The 24643-nt window shown below is 44.1% G+C and overlaps 2 protein-coding genes across 5 annotated transcripts in view; one reads left to right on the plus strand and one right to left on the minus strand.

Moving 5' to 3' along the window:
* The window catches only part of GFM2 (GTP dependent ribosome recycling factor mitochondrial 2), a 24112-nt gene extending 14216 nt beyond the window's left edge, over window positions 1-9896 (plus strand). For 2 of the 4 annotated variants that reach the window (XM_083577365.1, XM_083577367.1), the window contains exons 19-21: window positions 3-185; window positions 598-776; window positions 9582-9896. In XM_083577365.1, the coding sequence (XP_083433491.1) occupies window positions 3-185; window positions 598-723 (309 nt within the window). In that variant the 3' untranslated portion in view covers window positions 724-776; window positions 9582-9896. Of the gene's footprint in view, window positions 1-2; window positions 186-597; window positions 777-1933; window positions 2433-9581 lie in introns of those variants that run through there. The other 2 variants (XM_083577364.1, XM_083577366.1) reach the window with 1 other exon arrangement.
* HEXB (hexosaminidase subunit beta) lies at window positions 1863-22661 on the minus strand. Its single transcript, XM_083577403.1, has 14 exons — window positions 22090-22661; window positions 17932-18083; window positions 14011-14076; window positions 11951-11997; window positions 11234-11344; window positions 9930-10031; window positions 8562-8691; window positions 7388-7568; window positions 5179-5265; window positions 4875-4947; window positions 3722-3896; window positions 3096-3186; window positions 2229-2333; window positions 1863-2096 (listed from the first exon to the last, which is right to left on the minus strand). The coding sequence occupies exons 1-14, from the start codon at window positions 22371-22373 to the stop codon at window positions 2033-2035; spliced, it is 1668 nt and encodes a 555-aa protein (XP_083433529.1). The 5' UTR covers window positions 22374-22661; the 3' UTR covers window positions 1863-2032.
* Window positions 22662-24643: the final 1982 nt, after the last annotated feature.

Consider the following 24643-nt stretch of genomic DNA (forward strand, 5'->3'; position numbering starts at 1 on the left):
AGGCTCTGAAGAAAGCTGATAAACAAGTGCTGGAGCCTCTCATGAACCTGGAAATAACAGTGGGCGAAGATCACCTTGGTGCCGTACTGGGTGACCTTGCACAGAGAAGAGGCAGCATTCAGGAAATTCAGGGTCGCCAAGACAACCAAGTTGTAATTGCATCTGTTCCATTGGCTGAAATGATGGTATGTGCGTAAGGTGCTCAAAACGGATGCTGCATATTTATTTTGTTTTGTGTTATCAGGGTGTTTTGCAGCTCTGTTGAACAAAGCAAGGCATGCCTACACTACAAGTGTGAACTTTAACTACTGTTGCTTTTCATGAAAAGTAGGAACCATAATTTTTGATGGTGCTGAGATTTCTGTATAAAGTTGTCTTATTCTGTGGTAGACCGATGGTTATCCATCTTGCTAGTTCATACTGTCCAGTTTGATTGGACTGGAGTTAAACCAGAGTGGGGGCTGCTTTTCTAGGAAATAAACTACTTAATGGTTCCAGTCGAATGATTAAAAAAAAAAAAATTAAGGTAGTAGTTGTGTAACCTAGTATGGATCAACTTTCATAAAAGTAATTATTATCTATTGGTTTTTGTTGTAGGGTTATTCAACAGCTTTGCGCTCTTTGACATCTGGCTCTGCAACATTTACATTGGAATTGGCAAGCTACCAAGTGATGAGCCTCCCAGAGCAAGCTGCTCTGCTTAAGAGGAGTGGTTTGCAGTAGTATCAGCATGGAGGAACAAGGAATTGCCTCTAACAAGGCAGCAGTGGATTTTTGTAAGTTTCCTACCATCAAAGCACGTGGCTTCAGTTTAGCATGCACACAGTGGGAGTATCTTGTAAAATACTTGCTAGTTACAAAATTTGAGCAGAGTATTTTCACAGAAGTAGTAAAACAGAAGCAACTACCTCTTCCAGGCGACTGTATTACTGCAGTTGTCTGCTTTCAGTGATTACGTAGAATGCTGTGCAATATTTGTGTCTCATTCTGAATACCGTATTTTTCGCTCTATAGGATGCACTTTTCCCCTCCAAAAATTAAGGGGAAATGTGTGTGCGTCCTATGGAGCGAATGCAGGCTCCTTGGCTTCAGTGATAACAACAAGAAGCCTCCGAAGCGCAGAGGGAGCGCTTCCTCCATGCTCCGGAGGCTTCGCGTTGCTTTCGTTGAAGCCTGGAGAGCGAGAGGGGTCGGTGCGCACCGACCCCTCTTGCTCTCCCGGCTTCAGGGATAGCCGCCTGAAGTCTTTGGAGTGCAGCGCGAGTTACCGCTGCGTTCTGGAGGCTTCAGGTTCCTTTCGCTTAAGCCACGAGAGTCTTGCTCTCCTGGCTTCAGCAAAAGGAACCCAAAGCCTGAGGAGCGCAGTGGGAACTTGCGCTGCGCTCGGAAGGCTTCAGGGATAGCCACGCGCAGCCCCTCCAGCAGCGAGAGGTTGCGCGGGGCTATGGCTTCTTAAACCCCGCGCAGCCTCTCCCTGCCGGAGAGCCATCCTGCTTGCTGTCTTGGCTTGTGCCATAGCCACGCGCAACCCCTCCGGCAGGGAGAGGCTGCAAGCAGCCTGTACGCTGCTCTTTGGGGCTGGGGGGGAAATAAGAGGTTTTTTTCTTGATTTCCCCCTCTAAAAACTAGGTGCGCCCTATGGAGCGAAAAATGCGGTAATTTACAATGACAAATGTGTATGCTATGTTCCCTACTCAGAGGAACAAGTTCCTTATTATATGCATTCTTAACCCTTGAATTATAGTGTCCTTGCCTCAATAATTCTCCACCCATTTCTTTGGCCCAAGCTTTTAAGTCATGTAGATCAACCCAGCCATCTGCAACAAACACATACGCACAGGTTCCTTTTTTGAATGAGCTACTTTCTTTTAAAAAGTTCAACATCATTTATTTTTTCCACATCTATAAGAAATTAACCTCCTCTAAATTTCAGCATTTCAAAATGAGAGTGCTCCATCCAGTGCAGTATTCAATAGAAATGTGCAGGTTTTTCTCCCCAAAAGGCACTTCTGGCAATGTCCTCCTACAGCTGTTAGGGGTCTCTTGCTTCGTGCCTGCAGTATCCAGTAAACAAAGGCTGCGCTGCTATTCCACGCCTGTGGGGGAGAGAAGTGTGACTTGCTTTGCCTTTTGAGATTAATAAACTTCCATGTTTTGATGTAAGAAATCTACACTGATTATTGATGGGATTGTACCTGAATCCTGCTGTACTAGATTGTATTGCTTACCTGAGCATGCGGCAACGATGTTCATTAAGCCTGTTATAAGCATCTTCAATATCGGTTACATTTTTACTGCTCCAGAGTCTCTCCCCAACAGCACTTGCCCGAGGCCTGGAATATGAATATGAAGACAATTTTTTAAAAAATAAAATCTAATTTAAATATAAATTGGTTACTGTCCATGCAAAATAAAAGTATTTGCAACATGAACGTATGCCAGTACTCCATTTCTTAAAGGGGGGGGGGCAGATTGTTTTATCAAGCACACCATGTTACAGCATTGTTCTGTGCAAAATGAGAGCAAAACAGTGAGATGTAATATTAAAAGTGGCACACTAGCTCAGCCTTCCTCAAGCTGGTGGCCTCCAGGACTTTTAAACAACAACTTAAATCATCCCTGCCTATTGACCGTGTTTGCCAGGGCTGATGGGATTTGTAGTCCAAAACATCTGGAGAACACTAGGTTGGAGAAGGCTGCACTAAATTGCGTACTGCAGCCTTGAATTCTGCAATTCGGCTGGTTGATCAGGAACTCAATGCAGGCAGGTGAGGGGGTGGGGCGTCACTCCAAGGAAACCTCACTTTTCTGTTACCAGCTGAGGCTGGTCATTTCATAAAAAGCAAGAGCCCTGCCATCTTTTTCAGCTGGCCTTTGTACACCCGAGTGCCATGCAGTATCCATGGGTAAGTGGGAACTATGCCAATCACTAATATAGACAGAATTAAGAAGAAGGGAGGAAGACAACTTGGGAAAGTAAAGTTTAAAAATCATGATGCAAGCGTAGTTTTGTCAGATGTCAGTATCAATAAGGTTAGATCAAGATGGTTAGCATTTCTGTTGGGAAAAAAAATCAGGTGAGTGATTAACTATACCAGAGTCTTGGTGTGAGATTAGTTGCATCCACATATTCTCCCCAAAGACAGGCTTCTCCACCAAGCACCAACTCTTTCTGGGATTGCCACCCTGTGTTTGAGGAAAAGAAGTATTGGCTTGTGTCTTCCTTTAAAAGCAGGCTCAGTCTGATACAGGTACAGTATTTTACACTTGCAAGTTAATTAAGTCATACCAAATCTTAATGTCATGACTATTAAAATAAATCCAGATGATTTGAGTTGCAGCCTATACATTATTATTAAAAGCCCATATGACCAAACATAGTAATATTCTTTGTATTTATAAGCTCACTATCTTTTATTTAACTCTACTTCAGTGACAAAGTTCATTCCCCTGCAGCCAGAACTGAAATCAATAAAAAGGAAATAGTTCATTTTTTAAAAAACGCCACCACCAATAATTCGTCTCCCCTTATTAACAGTATAGAATGGCATCTCCACCAACAAACTGGGGAGATAACTTGGGTGAAAGAAGAGTATGGAGGAGTGTACAGGAATATAATTTTATCATTCATTAAAACTGGGAGTCACAGCAACAAGGCCATGCAACTTTCCCACTGGAACCAATGCCTGGATAACGCTCAAAGAAAAAGGAAACTACAAACCAAGGAAGTCTAGTGGCTCCACGCTGTAGTATTTCTTCCAGTCCTGGCCGTAACTAATGAGGTCTAGGTACCATGGTGCTGCCAGGATGGCGCTGTGCCCTGCTTTGGTTACTCTTCTTAACTCTTCTTTATACAAGGTCCCAATCCACACTTCAACTATTGTGTCTGACTGTAGCTGAAGACATCAAAAACATAGTGTTCAGACAGCATGAAAACAATCTGTTCAGCTACAGACATCTCCTCCAAAGCATATGCAGATAGTAGCATGCCAGGTTATGTGATAACGGTTATGTGAAAACTAACGTCACTCATATCGAGTCCCATTGGGATTTGTCCACATATTGGTGTGACATCAACTTGTTCCATGGTAATTATAGCATCTTTGCAATTACCCCAGTGACAAGATTTCAAAGAAGCCTCTTAGAAATCCTAATATGTGGACGCTCAACCTGAAGCTACTTTAACCTGAGGTATGACTGTATACAGATGGCTGAGACAGGGCTGTCAAGCCTGGAGGAGGTCAAGGCAGGAATACAAGCAGGTGATCAAACCACTTGGACTGCTGCTTTGCTCAACCCCTCCTCCCCACCAACAACTTAAAGTACTGTGGAAAAGAAGGCTGGCAAGCTGGTAGGCTAAACAGAAACACTCATGTAAGAGATGAGAATCCACAGCAATTTAGTGTTGCATGTTCCACTTGTGTGACTGGTTTGCCAAGAGCATTTAGTTATGCTAAGATGAAATGGTGAAAGAAACTTAACTGGTACTGCCTAAAATAATTAACCTTAACATAAAAACAGCAGGCTTAGAGACAGTCTGCCTTTTTAAGGGTTGCTTTGGCATATTAAGTTCTACAAGACTGATGCAATTTTAGAAAGGCATAAGCTATGAGACAGCCACATATGGTATGTCACCTTTCCAGCATCATATTGTATGTACTTTTGAAATATACAGGACAGTCACATTTCTATTACATTTGACTTATAATGTATTTGCTTCTTATATTGCCTTGATGAAATTGATCCTTAGATCAGATCACACAATTCTGAAAGGCTTAAACATTTCAGATAGTGCTACAGGTGTCTTCTGGGTTACTCTAGCACATGAAAATCAAGTTTTCGCAGAACAGCACAAATCATCTCTCAGTCCTTACCTTTGCTCCATGATCAAAGACTTCCTGCCACACTATGGATTTCTTGTTCAGAGAAGACACCATCTCCAATATTCTAGTAGTAATAATATTTTAAAGATGTTATGTACTTGCTATTTACTTGTTTCATTTACACCCCTTATTTCAGCCATGATTGGCTCAAAATGATTAAGAACAGCAAGTTACTAGCACTAATTGTGGCTGTGATCTACTTTAAAACATGCAAGGACATGGTTTACTAAATCATGGTTTAGGCATTGTGTGCAAACAGCCAATAAGCAGGCTCTTGCCTGAAAGAGAAACTCACTTCTCAACATAGTGGGATTCCAGTTTAGCATAGGTAAACCAGACCCCTTGCTTCTTCATGAATTCTTGTATATCAGGATTGGACCTCCTATAAGGGAAGAGAGAAAACACAATTATGCTTCTTGCCAAGATCAGCAGCATACTACAGAAGTACCAATGGGATTTTGTACCAAGACTTACTAGGAAATAACATGTTACCCACTGACCACCAGAATCCTCCAATAGGCATTCACTCAGAACTCTCACCCCTTATGAATAGGAAATATCTGGCAGAGGATGGCCACAGACAATGGCTTTACTGAAGGAAAAATAAACAATAACTAAATGATTACTATTTATTAAATTTGTTAGTTGCTTTATCTTACCCAGGGCAACCGAAAGCAACTTACAACCAACCAGCCAGGTGAAAAACCCCACATGGATACATTAAAAAAGGAATGCATTAAAAAACATCCTGCCTGCTTCTGAAAACCCACAGATTAGTTAAAGGCCAAAGGCCTGGTAAGAGAGGACAGATTTTGCCTGGCACCTCAAGATATGTAAGAATGGCGCCAGGAAAGCCTCCTTGGGGAGAGCTTTCCACAAACAGGGAGCCATTGCAGAAAATGCCTGTTCTCATGTTGCCACCCTCTGGACCTCCCATGGCGGGGGCACACGAGAAAGGGACTCAGAAGATGAGCACAGGGTCTGGGTCAGTTCATACGGGGAGAGACGGACCTTGAGGTATTGGCAGTGACCCTGCATCTCCACGACAGATGAGCAAGAGGAACAAAAACCAAGTAATTCAGATAAAGTCAGCTTATGATGAGATTTTGTAACTTGCATAGGATAATAAATACACGGAGGCAGGCTGATCAGTGGTTGCAAGCCATGGTAATGGCCAGATTTGTGACCCAACAAGCTAAGACACTGTCTACCTCACATGTACGGCAACCTATTTGTGGTTGCAGTACCAGGTAGGCTCCAAAAGACAGAGAAGGGGGCGGGGAGCAGCGTTTATCACTCAGCAGACACCTGGCTGTGTTTTGCTTTATGCCTGCTGTGCTTTAACCAAACACTGAAGCTGTTCTCTCTGTTAAGACTTGATGCTGCTCTTCCCAGCATCTATCAAATGCTAGCAAGTCGCTGCAACCATGCCCTACTTAATGAAGTTATCCAAACTACTGGCTCTGGAAAGGCTCTTGAGCTAGATGAGCAGTAGTTCACCTCTTGCCAGGGGCTTCATCTGGCTGCCTAGGCAATTTATTTTTCTGGCCACCCAAGACAGCAGCAGCAAAATGAAAGGTTAAATCAAACAAAGCCTTGGGTTGGGTGGAGAGGCTTAAACCTCTCCCCTCCCAGCCCAACTGTTTAAGGGATTATCCTCTCCCCAATAATCAAATGAACCATTAGATGAGCAGGGGAAGGGGCAATAACCTCCTCCCCTTCAGCTGGTTTGCAATTTTGGCCACGCCCACCAATGACATGCAGCTCCTGGAGGGCTGGTCAATGAATTTGCTCTTAGGGTAAAAATGAGTATCAACCCCCCTGAGCTAGATGGACCAGTAGTCTGCTCCAGTATTGCAATTCTTCCGCTTTCAACAGTATGCACAGAAGTTCTAAGCTAGCCAGAAGCCATGTAGGGCTGCCTTGTGCAAAGTCTTTCCCCAATCTGCTAGCCACACCCAGACCAGGATTCAGTTCATCCAAAGTGAGCCACTGGCAAGTCCCACTACAGTGGTACCTCGGGTTACATACGCTTCAGGTTACAGACTCTGTTAACCCAGAAATCGTGCTTCAGGTTAAGAACTTTGCTTCAGGATGAGAAGAGAAATCGTGCTCTGGCGGCGCGGCGGCAGCGGGAGGCCCCATTAGCTAAAGTGGTGCTTCAGGTTAAGAACAGTTTCAGGTTAAGAACGGACCTCCGGAATGAATTAAGTACTTAACCCGAGGTACCACTGTATGTACAATCAGCTGCACCCCTCCCCTTTATTGTACAACACTATTGTACAACCTTCTGCTTTGTCTAACAAGCCACGAGCTTGGAGGAACGTGGACCCCAACCTAGTGCAAAGGACTACAGTCTGGTGGGGGGTGGGGGTGGGGGTGGGAGAGCCACACTTGAAGGGCTTGAAGGATCCTTGCCTATCCTATTACCTTTCCTGTCACAGTTTCCAACTCAACAGATTTCAGGTGAATAAGCAATGTAGACTCTTCATGTTATACCGTACCAACAAGTGAAGTCCACTTCGTCTCCTCCCAAGTGGATATAATCATCCGGAAATACACTGCCAATTTCTTTGAATAATTTAGCCATGAAATCATATGTTGTATTCAAAATGGGGTTTACAGGCCCGTAAGACCCACTCGGATGTGCTCCATTGTAGCATGGTGTGAGGATGTCTTTTTGTCCTAAAATAAAATACATCAAAACAAGATTAGCTTTGAAAGGTGCATTTGTTGTTGCTGCACCATATAAAGTTGCATTCTTATGCTTGTTTTAAAAACAATTCCAAGAACTTAAATACATGGGGTCCCCCCCCCAATATGGTCAAGAACACGATTTTTTTAAAGCTTTTAAAAATTGCAGCGTTCTATAGAAGATCAGATTCTGAAAAGTATGGACCAGTAGTCACAACAGGTTTAGATTCACTTGCCAGATTTGTCATTTTATTCCAGAGATTAGCAGTTTCTGTTTCACATTCTGGGCTACTGAACATTTTGTTTCCCTACTAAATACTCCCCCCCCGCCCCCATTTCCTATGATTTTATTATTGGCATTGTTAGAAATGTTGTCCATACTAGCAACATAGGAAGCTGCCTTATCCTAAGGCAGACCATTGGTCAATTTATCTAAGTATTGTCTGCACTGACCAGCTATGAGTTTACAATACTATTTTACTAGATGTCAGAACAAAAATAAAAAGAACTGATCAGCAATATAGTACAAAGGCAGATTTATCACAACAACAACGTTAAGAAGTTCAACCCACTTCTAGGTTATATATTTAAAGGCCAATCTTAAAAACCCTGAAACATATAGTTAAGCTATATGTAGCATGGTGAAAACTGAACTGATTTTGGAATTAAATTACACTTCGCAATAAATCTGTACTTGCACTCAGTTGTTTTTCCTTTCTTCATAATGGGAGGGTGAAATCCTTCGGCTGGACTACTTCCTATAGTAGGTTCAATACCCCACCTTTGTTACTAAATGGTCTGAAGGCAGTTAATAACAATGCAAATACAATAAAAATTAATACGATAGCAATAATAGAAGCATCTTGAAAATAAGAACAAAGTGGGTAAAATAAAATAAAATGAAAAAACATAAATGCACCCAACTAAAGCCAGTTCCTACATGTTTACAGTATCAATAGCATTTCAGAATAATATGCATCTTACCTTTCCCCCAAGATTGGGTATGTCCTGGACTGTCAAATTCCGGGATAATTCGAATCCCCCGTAACCGAGCATACTCTATCACCAGACGGATGTCAGCGGGAGTGTAAACATGATTGTATGAATAGGCCCCCTGTGAAAATGTCCACACATGTCGTTCTTTTACAATGTGATGCCAAGAATATGCCAGTAAGGCTGAAGAGCCAATTACACTTGACAGGGTCGTGTTACAGCACCCAAGGACTACTGGCAGTGTAGTTTAGCTTTTGAGCAGTTTCAGTGTCCCCATCTGGGGGATAAGTCTGCACTTTTGCAAATGCAGTCTGAAATAAAGTTGCAGCTGGTATTGGCCAGAGTGGTGTTGTTCCAAGGCTGGATAATGTTGTACAAAGGCCTGGGTGACAACTGGTTCAAAATAGTAGCCCATGCCAGTATATTATATAAAGCAAACAAAGCAAAAGCAGGAATCACCAAGACTATTTGGTTATTTAACCTGAACTGTTGTCCCTTGGGGAAAACAGGATACTGGATTAGGTGGGCCTTCAATCTGATGTAAAAGGGCTCAAACTATGTCCTTAAGATTTAGGAGGTGGTACCAACCATGGGGGAAAGTAGCTAGGTGACTGAACAATCTGAAATGTCATATATATATATTAAGCTTGCTCCAGAAAGCAAAAAATAGGCAAAGTCTCAAAATGGTGCTATGATTTATAAGACACTTTAATCCAAGATATACATTATATAATGTTTCTTATATATTTCACTGCCATTTTTGCCCACTTTCTTCATTTCCTTTCTTTTTTGTTCTTTCTTGTGTTGTGTTGTCCTGTCCTTTCTCCGCCATTTTAAATTTCCCAAAGGAAATGAATCTTAAAAATCAGCAGCCCATTACAGTGGTGTTCTTGGAGCCAGGCTGCAAAGTGCCGAGCTGCTAGGGAGCCAGAGGCGGCGATCTGACTCCCCCAGGTGCGCCTTCCATGCTTTCAGTGTTTCACTGACTCTTTGTTGCATCTGTTCCAACAGACTTAACATGGTCGCCTCTCAGAAAGGTGCAACAATGCTATTCCAGTGAACCGTCTGCGCCAAGAACTTTCTCATTTTCCCACTGACTGGGAGCCATTGGCCCTCCAGAAGCTGTTGAGAGTACAACTCCTTTCATCCCTGAGCACTGGTAATGCTGGATAGGACTGATTGGGTTTGAAGCCCAAAAATATCCAGGGAGCCACAGGTTCCTCTTCCTTGTATTATGGCTTTTAAACAGCAACTAATACAACGTAATAGACTCATGTATGGAAAAGGCTATTTATTAAAATAACAATAAATTTATTGGGCACTAAATTTTCAGAATGTTCTACAGGACCATTTACTTACCTGGCGACTCAGTTCAGGAAATGTGATACTTTGATAAGGAAAGGAAGGGTCGTCTACAATGTGCCAATGCAGGACATTGAACTTGTTAAATGCCATAGCATCCTAAGAGAAAAAAAGGATGGTGTTTCAGTTAGGTATCCTGCATGGAGAGGCAAGTCGTTTTTAAAGAGGGATTTTTACATAGCACTTAGCAAAGTCCACCCTATAACTGTGTTCTTCAGTGCCATAAATTAAGGCTGCCATACTTCCAAACAATACTGGGATTTCAAAGGCGGAAGGGACATCCTGCTGGCTGTTTATCCTGAATCTTCAGGAAGTAAACAGAGAAATCGTGGCGGGTTTTTTTTGTTTTGCATTTTCATAAAATAAAAAGTCAACTGCTTTGGTGTCTTAAAAAAGCTCAAAAACTTCCGGTTTTTCCTAAAAAGATCAACAACTTTTGGGGTGTCCTGGTTTTTTACTTTTTGAAATATGGCAGCCCTACATAAATCAGAGCAAAGTGACCTTACCATTGCTTATCCAACACCTACATTATTCTGAAACACCATAACACCTTTACCCCCAATCCTAAATAAAGGTACATTAAATCTGCTGTTAAAGTCCCACTGTAATGCTCTTTGTTCCTCACCACCCATGGTTCCATTACTAAGCAGCCAGTAAAGAAGAAGATTGTAATTGCCTGGCAGTAATATAGTTGCTAAAGCAAGCATTCAAGGTCCCTTTTTCCAGATACTGCGGTAGGCTGAGGCGGGAGGGCACAGACATTTAGAGTAAGCACTTCCCGTTTCCTAGCACTGAGTAAAACCCAGGTGCTTGAAATAGCTATCCTTGACCCAGAAAGGACAAATATGCTGAACTGAAAGGAAGCCCCACTCAGAAGGTGCCTGTGCCTTGATTTTCCGTGATTTCCTCAGCCTCCTGCACCATTTCCCACCCTAGTCAGTCGGGGGGGGGGGGATGTTAGGGATGAGACTCAATGGCTGTCAAGGAGAGAAGGGGTGTGTGAACTTCCATGGGGGGATTTGATTCAAACAATGGACTGAAAGTAGTACTACTTCAGAGTCAGCAACAAGGAACACAGCCATTCTCCCACCTGGCTGATTTTTGCCACCAATTACAAAACTGGGTTGATGTTTTTGCTTCCCAGAATTCCCGAGCAACACCAAGTACAAGGCTATTAGTATCACGTATTTCAAGTGATTTGAACTTTAATCCTTTTCTTGCTAAGGAAACAGGTGGCTTCATTTAAACTTGCCACAGTAGCGGAAGACAGGCGGGGGAGAACATGCCGATTGCCAACTTACCAAAGTCATTAGGATAGTTTTCAAAGGCAGAAAATGCCTTGAGCTATCAATCAAGATCCCTCGATAAGCAAATCTTGGGAAGTCAGTAATGTCGGATTCATTGACAAACAGCTATTAAAATATAAGATAGGAAGAGAAGGTTCAACAGGTTCCCAAATTAATTTTTGTGATATGATACTGTAGCAGCAGCTCCCAAACTCTTTTTCACCAAGGACCACTTGAAAACTAATGATTTTTCTACCTGTGGTAGCAACTGTAATTCACTGTGCTAGATGCTGTATGGTTTTTAATAATATTTTTATTGCTTTTTATTGTATTTTATTGTATTCCATATAATTCAAAGTGCAATACATTTAAGAAAAAGGTAAGGAATAAGAGATGCAATTAGAATCTGAAATGAAAATGGGCAGAATATGACATTGGAATCCCAGTTCTATGGTCTGACATGCAGATGTAGCCATGTAGTCAGCTATTAGCTCCTGGTCAAAACAGGCAACTGGAGTTATTTCAGCAAGGATATAGCAAGCCAGGGCAGATGCTGCAGAACAGATTTAATCTGCTGCTGGTACCCACCACCTGGTACACCGCAGCTTCCAAACAGTCTCTGAGGCAACCTTGGACACAGAGCAGCCTGAAAAAATTAATAAGCAGTTGCTGAAGTCCAAACTTGGGGAAAACTCCAAATTAGCCCACTGTGCAATGAAGAGAAATACTCACACTTCCATAGTCGTCTTCATTTACTAACTGACTGAATGTTTCTAAACCTGGAAGTCAAAACAGATTGAACTGTAATCCATAACTGGCAAAGTAAAACGGATGTTATCCAACAGCTACTTTGGATGTTCCAAGGAACCCGAGAGCACAAATGACTAGCACTTTTTTCTAACTTAGCTTCTAGGCTGGCCTTCCAAGGGTTGGCCAGTGGGAGAAGATGGGGCCCCTGTGTGGGAATGTTTGCTTTTCTTATTCTGGGACAGAATGTTTATCTCCAGTGCCTCCTGTATCAGGAACAGTATGAACAGCAGTTGCGGGAATCAAGAGTGGGGAAGAGTGTTGTTCATTTCAGCAAGGCATTTGACAAGGTGCCCCATGATATTCTTGTAAAGAAGCTGGTAAAATGCGGTCTTGACTAAGCTACCACTCAGTGGATTTGTAACTGGCTGACTGACCGAACCCAAAGGGTGCTCATCAATGGTTCCTCTTCATCCTGGAGAAGAGTGACTAGTGGGGTGCCACAGGGTTCTGTCTTGGGCCCGGTCTTATTCAACATCTTTATCAACGACTTGGATGATGGACTCAAGGGCATCCTGATCAAATTTGCAGATGACACCAAACTGGGAGGGGTGGCTAACACCCCAGAGGACAGGATCACACTTCAAAACGACCTTGACAGATTAGAGAACTGGGCCAAAACAAACAAGATGAATTTTAACAGGGAGAAATGTAAACTATTGCACTTGGGCAAAAAAAAAAAAAAAAATAACGAGAGGCACAAATACAAGATGGGAGACACCTGGCTTGAGAGCAGTACATGTGAAAAGGATCTAGGAGTCTTGGTTGACCACAAACTTGACATGAGCCAACAGTGTGACGCGGCAGCTAAAAAAGCCAATGCAATTCTGGGCTGCATCAATAGGAGTATAGCATCTAGATCAAGGGAAGTAATAGTGCCACTGTATTCTGTTCTGGTCAGACCTCACCTGGAGTACTGTGTCCAGTTCTGGGCACCACAGTTCAAGAAGGACACTGACAAACTGGAACGTGTCCAGAGGAGGGCAACCAAAATGGTCAAAGGCCTGGAAACGATGCCTTATGAGGAACGGCTAAGGGAGCTGGGCATGTTTAGCCTGGAGAAGAGGAGGTTAAGGGGTGATATGATAGCCATGTTCAAATATATAAAAGGATGTCACAGAGAGGAGGGAGAAAGGTTGTTTTCTGCTGCTCCAGAGAAGCGGACATGGAGCAATGGATCCAAACTACAAGAAAGAAGATTCCACCTAAACATTAGGAAGAACTTCCTGACAGTAAGAGCTGTTCGACAGTGGAATTTGCTGCCAAGGAGTGTGGTGGAGTCTCCTTCTTTGGAGGTCTTTAAGCAGAGGCTTGACAACCATATGTCAGGAGTGCTCTGATGGTGTTTCCTGCTTGGCAGGGGGTTGGACTCGATGGCCCTTGTGGTCTCTTCCAACTCTGATTCTATGATTCTAGGTCCTGCCTGTGGCCTTCCCAGAGATTTCTTGGCTGTACACTGTGTGAACAGAATGCTGAAGGAGAAAGGCCTTTGTTCTGATCCAGCAGGGCTCTTCTTACCTCCCTGCAAAGAATATGCACTTGTCTCTACATTGGACAAAATCCAAAAGTTTAAGTCTCCCAACTTGCTTTTTATCACCACTTTTAAAATGTTTGGAGAAGCTCCACCCTTTTTCATTTTGTTTAGAGTCATAAAGATAAAATGATGGCCACCACTGATTAAATATCTCTAACACACAAACCACTTAGGCTGATTTACACAAGCAAATTTGGGGCTCCTATTCCAACCAAGACAGAGATTGTGTTCCCCCAGGTTACAACACACACCACTGCAAAACAGGTCATGTCACTCCGGCTTCAGCCATGACTGTAAGTTGCTGAATTCTGCAGCTTAGGGGGGTGCCATGGAGAATGCCCTTTCCTGGGCCAACACCCCCACCCCTGAGCCGCTGAAGGCGATGGAAACACAAAGGGAGCCCCCTCTGCTGAGAGGGCCTGATGGAAGGAGAAGACCTTTCAGTACTCACCTCTCAACGCTCCCCAAACTTTGTCTGCCTTCAGCACAGCTGTAGGTCCTGATACCTGGAGCTGATCTTTAAGAGCAAATGACAATTAATTATGAGTTTTAGTAATGAAAATAATGAAAATATCGGTTTACTTATAAAGACAACCAATTATAACAATTTGGGAGCAGTCCTGTACAAAGGCTGCTTGTATCCAAATGAAGTCAGGATGTCTTAAGCAGTCTCTGGCTTGGAACTGAAAATACATTCACGGAAGCAAGTTCAGCCATCCTCTCCTTCCTTTTCAGCAACCATCTTGCCCCAAGCAAAGTTTGTTCAAGAGGGGCCCCTCCCCTCCAGAGAACGTGGGGTGGCGTTTGGGAGGTTGCAGGGAAAAGAGGGCACGGGAAATTTTCCTTTCATTAACTTCTGCAAGTTAATTTGTATCAGGATCTAAGCCCAATCTCAGGCAACTTTCCTCTACCCACCCCACATTGTGCAAGAGGGCCTCCAAGTCTTCTAGAGAAGATTTTGGGTGGCCAGTGTGGTAGGAACTCCCTAGGTTAGCTAACCTTAGGATCCAAACCTATGGGGTTGGATTGCAACACTGATAATAAGCTAGTCGTTTTAAGTCCTGGGTGCCTTTTTATAGAAAAGCTGACCATTGGCAATTAAGGAAAGGTGAAAATTAATTCTGGTGCACCTCTGGTCTTCATGCAACTATAAAAAGACTTGTAGGAATAAGGATTTCTCCAAGTCAGGTCTGCATCACTTGTGGCCCCAACACAGCATCCCAAGCCACATACTGCAGCCACCTGAATGCTGCTTAACGACTCCTTTGTTTCTGCACTAACAACAGCAAAAGCCCTGATAGGGCTACAAAGAGGCCTATGAAGTTGTGCAAGCCTACTCTGAGCAGTTTCTTAAAAACAGCCACACTGCTGAACAAAAATGCAAGTGGAAGTGTGCTGTTATTTTAGAAATCACTTCCTTCCTGCGTCAGAGAGAAGCATGCACCATCACTCTTGGCTGCCTAAGTGTCATGATGATGCATGCTTCTTAATTAAAATAAGCCAAACACCATTTCATCTGCACAGCCAGCGATCTTTTAAAACAGGTTGGGAACCTTTTTCAGCTTGAGGGCTACATTCTCTTCTGGGGGCCAGAGGCAAAAATGGGTGCAGAAATCGTTGTTGTTACCCTGCCCATCTGACTAGGTTGCCCTAGCCACTCTGGGCGGCTTCCGACAGAATATAAAAACACAACAATGACTGGCCCAAAGCCGCTCAGTGAACTTCATGCCTGCGTGGGGATTTGAACCCTTGTCTCCCAGGTCCTAGTCCGACCCTCTAACCACGACACGACACTGGCTCCTTAGCGCTAAGTAACTGGTTCCATCGGTGCAAGGATTTCTCTTTGCGCAACGTAACTTTTTCCACCTCTCCTCCACCAACGTCCCCCCTAAATCTGTTCTGGGGGCTCCCCCAGTACTCTGGAGCAGATTTGGTCCAACTGTTTGGTTCAATTCCCCCTTTCCTGCTCCAAAGCTCAGCACATCAGGAGAAGACACCCCCCTGCTGCTGCTGCTGTCCCAGTCCTTCATGCCACACTGTAATCCCTTCACGGCCTAGGACCCTCGTACCTACGGGACCACCTCTCCCGGTATGCCCAACGGAGGACGTTAAGGTCTGTCGATAGCAACACCCTAGTGGTCCCAGGCCCTAAGGAAGTTAGATTGGCTTCAACCAGAGCCAGGGCCTTTTCAACACTGACTCCGGCCTAGTGGACCGCTCTGTCTCACAAGACCAGGGCCCTGCAGGATCTGATTTCTTTCCGCAGGGCCTGTAAGACAGAGTTGTTCCGCCTGGCCTTTGGCTTGGAGCCAATTTGATTCCCTCCCCCTCTTTCTTTTTCCTTTCTCCTCCTGTGATGAGGCTGCATTTTAATATTTTAATGTGGTATTTTAATCTTGTCTTTAAGTTGTATTCATTCAACTTGTTTTTATTATTGTTTGTTAGCCGCCCTGAGCCCGGACTTCGCTGGGGAGGGTGGGGTATAAATAAAAAAAATTATTATTATTATTATTATTATTATTATTATTATTACATGGGAGCTACGTCCTGGGGATCGTGCCTAAAGTCAAAACCGCATATAGTTCAAACACACTGGGTGCAATGGTGGGTGGGATTGCCGAAGTCTTTTCCCCACCCCCTTTCTATTTTATTAACTGCCAAGTGCATAAAGCTGAATGCACACATGGAGCAGGGAGAAGCAGCCCAAGTCTCCAAAAACGATTGGGAAGGGGGAACGTCTTGTATCCTACTTGGCTCTGGAGCAGGGAAAAGCAACACAACTATCTTGTGCTGCCTCTGTCTGCTTCAAAGCCCTGGCTGAGGACCTGAGATTCCCCTTCCAATGCCCTCCCCTGAGACTGACAGTAACCACAAACAACATTAGATGACTAAGCCAAGGAAAAGGAGAACTGAAATGTGTAGAACCTTCCAAAGAGGCAGTCCCTGCCTTCCTGTATTTCTGCTCTCGGCAGCTCCAGTCCACAAAAAGCCAGTAATTCTGACACCCTATTGATTTCAATGGCATTTCTGTGACAAACTTTCTTTGGATCAGGGTCATCCTATATATCCAGTAGGCACAGCATACCTACAAATATTCTGTAATATTTACAAAGAGTTTCTCCCTGCTCCTGTCTGCCCAGTATAGCCATCCTCAAAATATGCCCCATTCCTGTGAACACAGGAAAACTAGGAAAATGTAAACAAGCACCTTCAGAACTTGCAAGACACTCCTCCTATATTTAAATCAGTAGAATCGTCACTATTTATCTCATAGCAACCATCACTGTAACACAAAGCAATTTTAATTTTTTTAAAAAAAATTAGACCACCATTTGGATCACATTCTCCAGGGAGCTTATGAAATAAAACATGCAACAGTTTCGATAAAGCAATGAACATAAAAACAAAGGATATGCTTTTTACAAAACAAACAAACCCATCCCAAGACAGCCCAATGCATATACTTGCCTCTATCTCCAAAACTTACTCAATTGTGTATTCTTATGCAATCAAAACAACACAAACCATTCAAAAGAAGGAAGCCTCATCAGGTTTGGATGAACCTGAAGGTTCCCAGAATTACAAAAGATGTTTAGAATAAACCCTCAGCAGGGGACCCCAAAATAGCCTAATTAGGATTGAGTGTGTTCATTAACTATGGAATGCAAATTGTTCAGGGCAAAAAAAAGATTTTAAAAAGGAATGGCTCAAATCTGGAACACTGATTAGGGGTGTTCCATGCTAAAATATTCTGTGGAGGCTCCACTTGTGTTCTTCTAAACTTCCAGTTACACAGGTGTACTCAGTTTCAATTGATGAGGAAGAATCAGCAATGTGGCTGGGTATATATTGGCGTACTCCATAAAGCACCAACAAGTGTCAGGCATTTGTCCCTGATTTTCCAGAATGCAAGTCTCCACACCCATAATTTAGCACCCCAGCCAATCTTGGTTGCTGGGGAAAAATGCATCAAAATTATGAATACAGTACAGATATTAATACCAGTGAGACACATTCAAGACTCTTATTTTTAACTGAGTCAATCTATTTTCTTCAATTACTCACAACATAAAAGTTCATTATTATAGCCAGCTGTATATGCTAGGGGAAAAAACCAGTGTCTACAAGCCAAACCAGTATAAGAAATAAAATGATCTGGTGTGGGAAGCCTATAGCCTCTCAGATGTTGTTCAACCCCATCAGTCCCAGTTAGCATGGTCAATGGTCAAGAAGGATGATGGGAATTGGAGGAGAGGGTCCAGTAATATCTGGAAGGCCACAGTTTCCCTACCCTGATCGATAGAACACTGTAATTAATCCACAGCTAGGAAGGAAGAAGGCACTACACACATTTACACCATCAGATACTTACAAGATTCATCAGATGCGATGCTGGGAAATTTATCACATTCAGAATCTTCTGAAGTAATAATCACCTGAAGCGAAGATAGCTCCGTTTCCAAAAGAGGTTTCGTCTCATCACCATTCTGCCATTTGGAATACCCAAATATGTATTCATAGTACCTGGAAGTGAACCCAGAAAGATGTTATGCACAGCATAAATCTATATATTCCAACAAGATCTTTGTTAGGGGAGGCAGGTCTTTTTGTTGGGGGGGGGAGAACCTAAGTTTGCTATGTATTTTTATTGATGGGAGCAGCTGCCCCTCCCTGTCCCTCCTTGGCTACACCCATGTATTCCAGTTTGACTACGTTTCTTACCGACTGAGCTCCTATCAGGCTTGGCTAACCTGTGATCCTCCAGATGTTGCTGGACAGCAACTCCCATCATCCCTGATCACTGGCCATGCTGCCTGGCGCTGATGAGGTTTGGGAGTCCAACAACATCTGGAAGGCACAAGATTAGCAATCCCTGATTTATAGAAATGCTTACAGGCTTACAGAAAGCACAAGTAGGATGAGTGCAGTTTTTAAACCCCATCTTGACTTCAAGTTGATACAGAGTGTGAATTGAGGGATGGGCATGTTTTGCAAACCCATGTGTCGGTCAGTATAGCAGTATGTGGCGGATGAAAATATGCAAGCTGGTTTCACATATTTTGAAAGAATAACTCCTCACTAGGATGGTTTAGACAAGTAGATTTTCAAGCTGCCTTCTGGACAATCCTAAAATTTTATCAGGCGTTTCACCGAGAAGGTTACGGGAACACTAGAAGTGGCCTTCTTAAACAGAGTCAAAACATTCTTCTGCCTGGGCTCAGTGCTGTCACCCCATATGCATGAAGCTGGGTGAAGCAATTAGCTTCGGGAAGCAGATCTGACCCCTGCCCTTCCCTGCCACTGTGCCACTACCAGCCCCACTGAGGCTTCGCCTGTGCCACTGCTGCCACAGTGCCTTGCCCTCACTGCTGCCACAGCATCATAACAGCAGCATGGGTGCAGCTTCAGGGAAATTATGACTAAAACCACAGTGGTACCTTGGGTTACATACGCTTCAGGTTACATACACTTCAGGTTACAGACTCCGCTAATCCAGAAATAGTGCTTCAGGTTAAGAACTTTGCTTCAGGATGAGAACAGAAATTGTGCTCTGGCGACGCAGCAGCAGCAGCAGGAGGCCCCATTGGCTAAAGTGGTGCTTCAGGTTATGAACAGTTTCAGGTTAAGTACGGACCTCCGGAACGAATTAAGTACTTAACCTGAGGTACCACTGTATTTCAGTTGAGGGTACAAAGGGTACAAGGCTGTTGGCAGTGCAGGCAAAAAGGCCCTGATCTGTGGCAGGCAGGCAGGAAGGTGATGTTTGTGTGTGTGAGTGTGTGTGTGTGAGCAGCAAGATGTTTCCTACAGTGGTAAAATGTTTTGGGCTGCCCCTGGTTGTATAGCAGTGGCTCACCAAGGTTTCAAAACACAAGTCTTTCGTGGCCCTACGTGGAGATTCTGTAGACGAGATCTGGGGCCGCAGCCCTTCCCCAAAGGTCAATCTTTCTTGGGAGACAGAAATTTCACAATATTCTATGGGAATGTGCAGTCCCACAATTGTGTTGGGCATGCACTTTTCCATTTACACAGGAAAACAAGGACAGGCTATACGGTCTGGACAGCATGCTCCTTGAACTGGATGTGCTCCCTAAAAACAAACCATTCCATGAGGTACCAACATTGCCACAGCAAGGCAAGCCTGAACACACGCAAACCTGGTCCAGTTGTAATGAATCTTGACAACCTTCCACACTAGGTTTACCAAAGTCACTCAAGATCAAGATCCACAATCCAAAACATTGTCCATTTTGTTTCCCTAACTGCCTTGTGTTTGTGGCTATATCTACTGTATCAGGAAGGGGAACTTCCTTGTTTGTGATACTTTAAACTATGTGTTGTAAACCAATAAAGTGTAATTTGTTAAATAATAAAAAAGAAAAGGTTTGAAAGCCACTGTTTTACTTCATCAGGATGATTATTTCCTTGTTTGTATAAACAGCAGTGTTTAGGGTACTAGTGTTTGCTCATTTTGTTGAAAAATTCGCATGACACTGGCCATCATTCAACACAAGATTCATTGGCGTGCGTAGCCAATGAATCCAAGCACACCTATCTCTGTGCAAGTTCACACGACAACCCTGTTCTTGTTTACATGACCATTATTTATCCTAGGGTGAAAGAGGCAACTAAAGAAACTTCGATCCTGTCAAAAGATACTGACTCATATCATTTCAGCTGATGCCCTTAGGTTATCCAAGCAGCAATTACGGTACTCTCCAACTACCCATTCAAAAGGAAAGAGAGCAAGTAAGGTTAACAAAATAGAACCTGGTGGTTGGTGGCTCACTGAAGAACATGGATACCCCTGACACCAAATTTGTACAAGCTCTTTTTTCATTTTTGATGCTAGAAAATAAAAAATATTCTGTGCAACTCTACTGTTGAGAACAGATCCTCCAACTATTCATATTAGGTAAGAATAGCTCCACTCCCTCTTGCATCTGTTTTCATTTAGAAGGCGGTTCTCTCTCAACTTAAGGTTAGCTGATTATTTTTTCAAGGTTTTTTGTGTCATTCTGATTATGTCAAGGTTTTTTGTGTCATTCTTTTATTATCTATTAGATTTCTATCCTGCCCTTCCTTCCCAAAGAGCTTAGGACTCAGTGAATAGATGGAAGACAGGCATGAATCCTGTCCCTTTAAAAATTCTCCAGGCAAGAGAATTTGGAGCTGGTGCAAACTGTCATGGCAAAGTATTACAGGTGAGAGAGATGCTGTTACGGTGAGATTTCCCTTGCCTACATACAGAAACACTCAAAGGTACAGGAGCTCCACCCCCCTTGCATCTGTTTTCATTTAAAGGACGGTTCTCTCTCAACTTAAGGGTAGCCAATTTTTTTTTTCTTATGTCAGGGTTTTTTGTGTCAGTCTTTTATTATCAGATTTCTATCCTGGCCTTCCTCCCAAAAGATCTTAGGTCTGCAAACAACCAAGCAGCAGAACAACACATACGGTATATATAGTTGCTGTGGTGAACAGCAGCATTTTCAAATTGCTCCTGAATGTTAGTAACAAAAGAGATGGATGGACACATCTCACCACGGAAGGTAAGACCCAGAGAGCCTTCCATCAGCTTCGGCTGGTTGCCCAGCTACACTCCTATCTGGACAGGGATAGCCTAACTACTGTTGTCTGTGCTCTGGTAACCTCAAGGTTAGATTACTGCAATGTGTTATACGTAGGGCTGCCTTTGAAGACGGCCCAGAAACTTCAGGTAGTGCAGAATTCACTCACTGGAGCAAGATGGTTTGAGCATATTACACTGATCCTGGTCTGTCTCTTTCCACATGAACCTACCCTGACCCCGAGATCATCTTCTGAGGCCCTTCTTTGTGTGCCTTCTCCTCGAGGCCCAGAGGGTGATAACACGATAACTGGCCGCCTCTGCAGTGGCTCCCCGTCTGTGGAATGCTCTCCCCAGGGAAGTTCGCCTGGTGCCTTCATAATACACCTTTAGGCACCAGACAAAAACGTTCCCTTTTAAGCTTCGTTTGATTTGATTGACACCCTATGCCCTTTTAAAATGTTGGCTGGGGGGGTTATTGGGTTGTTGTTTTTATTTTGATTATATATTTTGTGGTTTTATATTTTGATTCTGTTCCGTGAACTGCCCGAGACCTTCAGGTATAGGGTGGTATATAAATTCAATAAATTCAATAATAATTTAAAAGCTACACATTTAAAGTACATCACACCTCCTAAAAGAGAAACAAGGGGTTGCTTAGGGTGCTGAGATCTGCAGCTCTATACAAGCTACAATTCCCATGATTTTTCTTTTTGTGGTGGTAGGAGGGAAGATGTATATGCTCTTAATTGGATGGCCTGCATCTACACATCGGGTCAACGCGTCCCCTGTCAGATTTTACATGCCGCGCGAGAAAAACACAACAGCCCTTCCCGGAGAAAGACAAGAGAACAACTCGAGCGGGTGCAGCTTGCAAGAGCTGAGGTAGAGCAGGGCGGCTTGGGCTGGGGGTACGAGGAGGCAGCCCTGCCCGAGTTGAAACCGAAAGCTCTCGCAGCTCACCTCCGGAACGCATCTTGCAGCAAGGAGCAGCTCGGCCCCGCCGAGGAGCCCGGGCCGTGGACGACCTGGAACCGCTTGGGCGCCAGCTGCAGCCGGGCTGCGGAGACGCGGAGCGAGCGGGGCAGCGGCCAGAGGGAGACGGAGGAGGAAGCCGCGCTCGGCGGCCTCGCCGCCTCCGGGCCCCAAAGCAGCTCCTCGGCTTCGGGCGGCCCCTGCGGCTGGTGCGCGAACGAGGAGGCAGCCAGCGCCGCCGAGACCCACAGCACCACCGCCAGCAGCTCCATGGCTCCTCTGGCTGCCGACAGCCGAGGGGCGTCGAGGTCTCCCAGCCGCCGCAGTCACCTGACGGACAGGGGGCCGGGCTCTCCCCGGCAACGCCCAGCGCCGAAGCCTTACTCATCCTACTTGCACGCCCCGAGGAGGAAGTGTCCCCGCCCCCAAGAGTTGCTCCTCCAGAGGAAGAGGCAGGCAGCATTTGAACTCAGAGCCCGGGCAGCGCCTCATGTGCTCAGGGAGAGGGCCCCCCCGGCCGTCTCCCGGCCACCCTACTTCCCAGGCCAAGGAAAGGCGAACGCTCGAGAAGGGCGGATTACAAAACAATGGCCGCTCTGTTCTCTCCCACTCGCGCCGCTCCACAACTGAGGCGTGGAGACGAGGCTTGCCCGGAGACAACCCAAAGGCGTTTTGAACCCGAAGGCAACCCCCCCTCCAAATAATATCATCATTATTATTATTATTTAGCTGATCTTAATCCTAAAGGCTCCCAGGGCTGGTTACAGCACAAAAATAGGTTGACTTAAAGGCCAGTCCTTGTTTCAAGGCAGAGGAAGCACACAAAACCACCTTCAGGTTTCAGAGTTTTGTGTTGTGTAGGCTCCTATTTGTTATGTGCAAATGGCTTTAGATACCTATTAGGTCCATAAATTACCATATAGCATATATTCAGCACAAAAAACTGCGACAATTTGTTCTTGACAAAGGACAGCTGGACACATAAAGAGCCCCATTACCTTCAGTAGCTTAGGGCCTCATCAAACCTAAATCCGGCCCTGCTTCTGCACATGGCTTCTCTGCTCTTTCAGATCATCTGAAATGGGTTGAATTGACTGCGAACATTTATGGCAATGAACATAAGTAATATGGAAGGTTACATGAAAAGTGAGGAGATCAAACGAAAGCAAGGAAATGTATTTGTGAGCACTGAGTCACAATTCTGCTGGAGCAGTAAACACATGGTCTCAGTAAAAATTAGATTTTTCACGTTTGCCCCTTTTCTAGCCATTATGATCAGCAGCTTTCCTAACATTGTGTTTCCATACTAGCAAAAGCTACAACTGCCTGTCAAGCAGCTGCTAAGAGATAATGCCACAATCAAGAAATAAGATGGAAAACTCCCCCCCCCCCCCCGCGGTTGCATGTCAAATTCAAGAACTCTGGAAGCTGTCAGGGAGGAGTGTTCTGTCAGCATCCCTCGTCATCATTGGAATTCATTTATTAGCACATTGTTTTGAGAAAGCATCCTAGATAGTATTTGCCCAGAGGCTCTTCCTGTTTTAGGAAGAAAAACTCCCAGGCCCCATTACGTCTGACTCATTCTAGGTTTATGGACCACACCATATTTGTAATATGTTTTCAGTACTGTATTTAAATGTAAGAAGGAGGGTGTGCTGTTTCTTTGACTGAGATTGTTTCGTGGTCACGTTCAATCCAGAGAGCTCCTTCATGTTTGAGGACTTGAAGAGGGAAAGTCAAAACCCCCAACAGACATGTCCAAGACAATTGGACTGGGGCATTATTGTAGTTATTTCTATCAATTATGATTGCACAAATTTGAAGACATAATGGCAAAAGGTGTTGTGTGTGTTCCTAGATTGCCCATTCTGCTACACAATCTAGAAAGGTTTGCTTAAGAATAATATCATTATTAAGACAATAAGTGCATGATTTGATTTTGCTCATTTCTGGATTTGGGACCTCAACACTGCAGTCAGGTTTCAAGTTTACCTCTGCAAGTTGAAATAAGAATCTTGGGACTTGATCTACAGCTAGATTAAAGGTAAAGGTAAAGGAACCCCTGACCGTTAGGTCCAGTTGCGGACAACTCTGGGGTTGCAGCGCTCATCTTGCTTTACTGGCCAAGGGAGCCGGCATTTGTCCGCAGACAGCTTCCGGGTCATGTGGCCACCATGACAAAGCTGCTTCTGGCGAGCAGCACATGGAAACGCCGTTTACCTTCCCGCCGGAGCGGTACCTATTTATCTACTTGCACTTTGATGTGCTTTCAAACTGCTAGGTTGGCAGTGTGAGATTTTGACCAGCTTCGGCCCATCCGAAGCTGATACAGGCTCGTCTTATCTTGAGCCCAAGCAGAGTAGTCCACACAGCAGAAGGATAAGCAGTATGTGCCACATTCTTAACTTTATTTCCACTCTATGCTGAGAGAATACAAACATGCATCTTGCCTCTGTGAGAGCAGAGAAGCAACTCCTCTCGGAAACAAAGAACACCAAGAGAACACTGAAAAACAGGAAACCAGTGTACGTCACATCCAGTC

Source organism: Podarcis filfolensis (assembly GCF_964270895.1).
Source record: "Podarcis filfolensis genome assembly, chromosome: 11".
NCBI lineage: Eukaryota > Metazoa > Chordata > Lepidosauria > Squamata > Lacertidae > Podarcis > Podarcis filfolensis.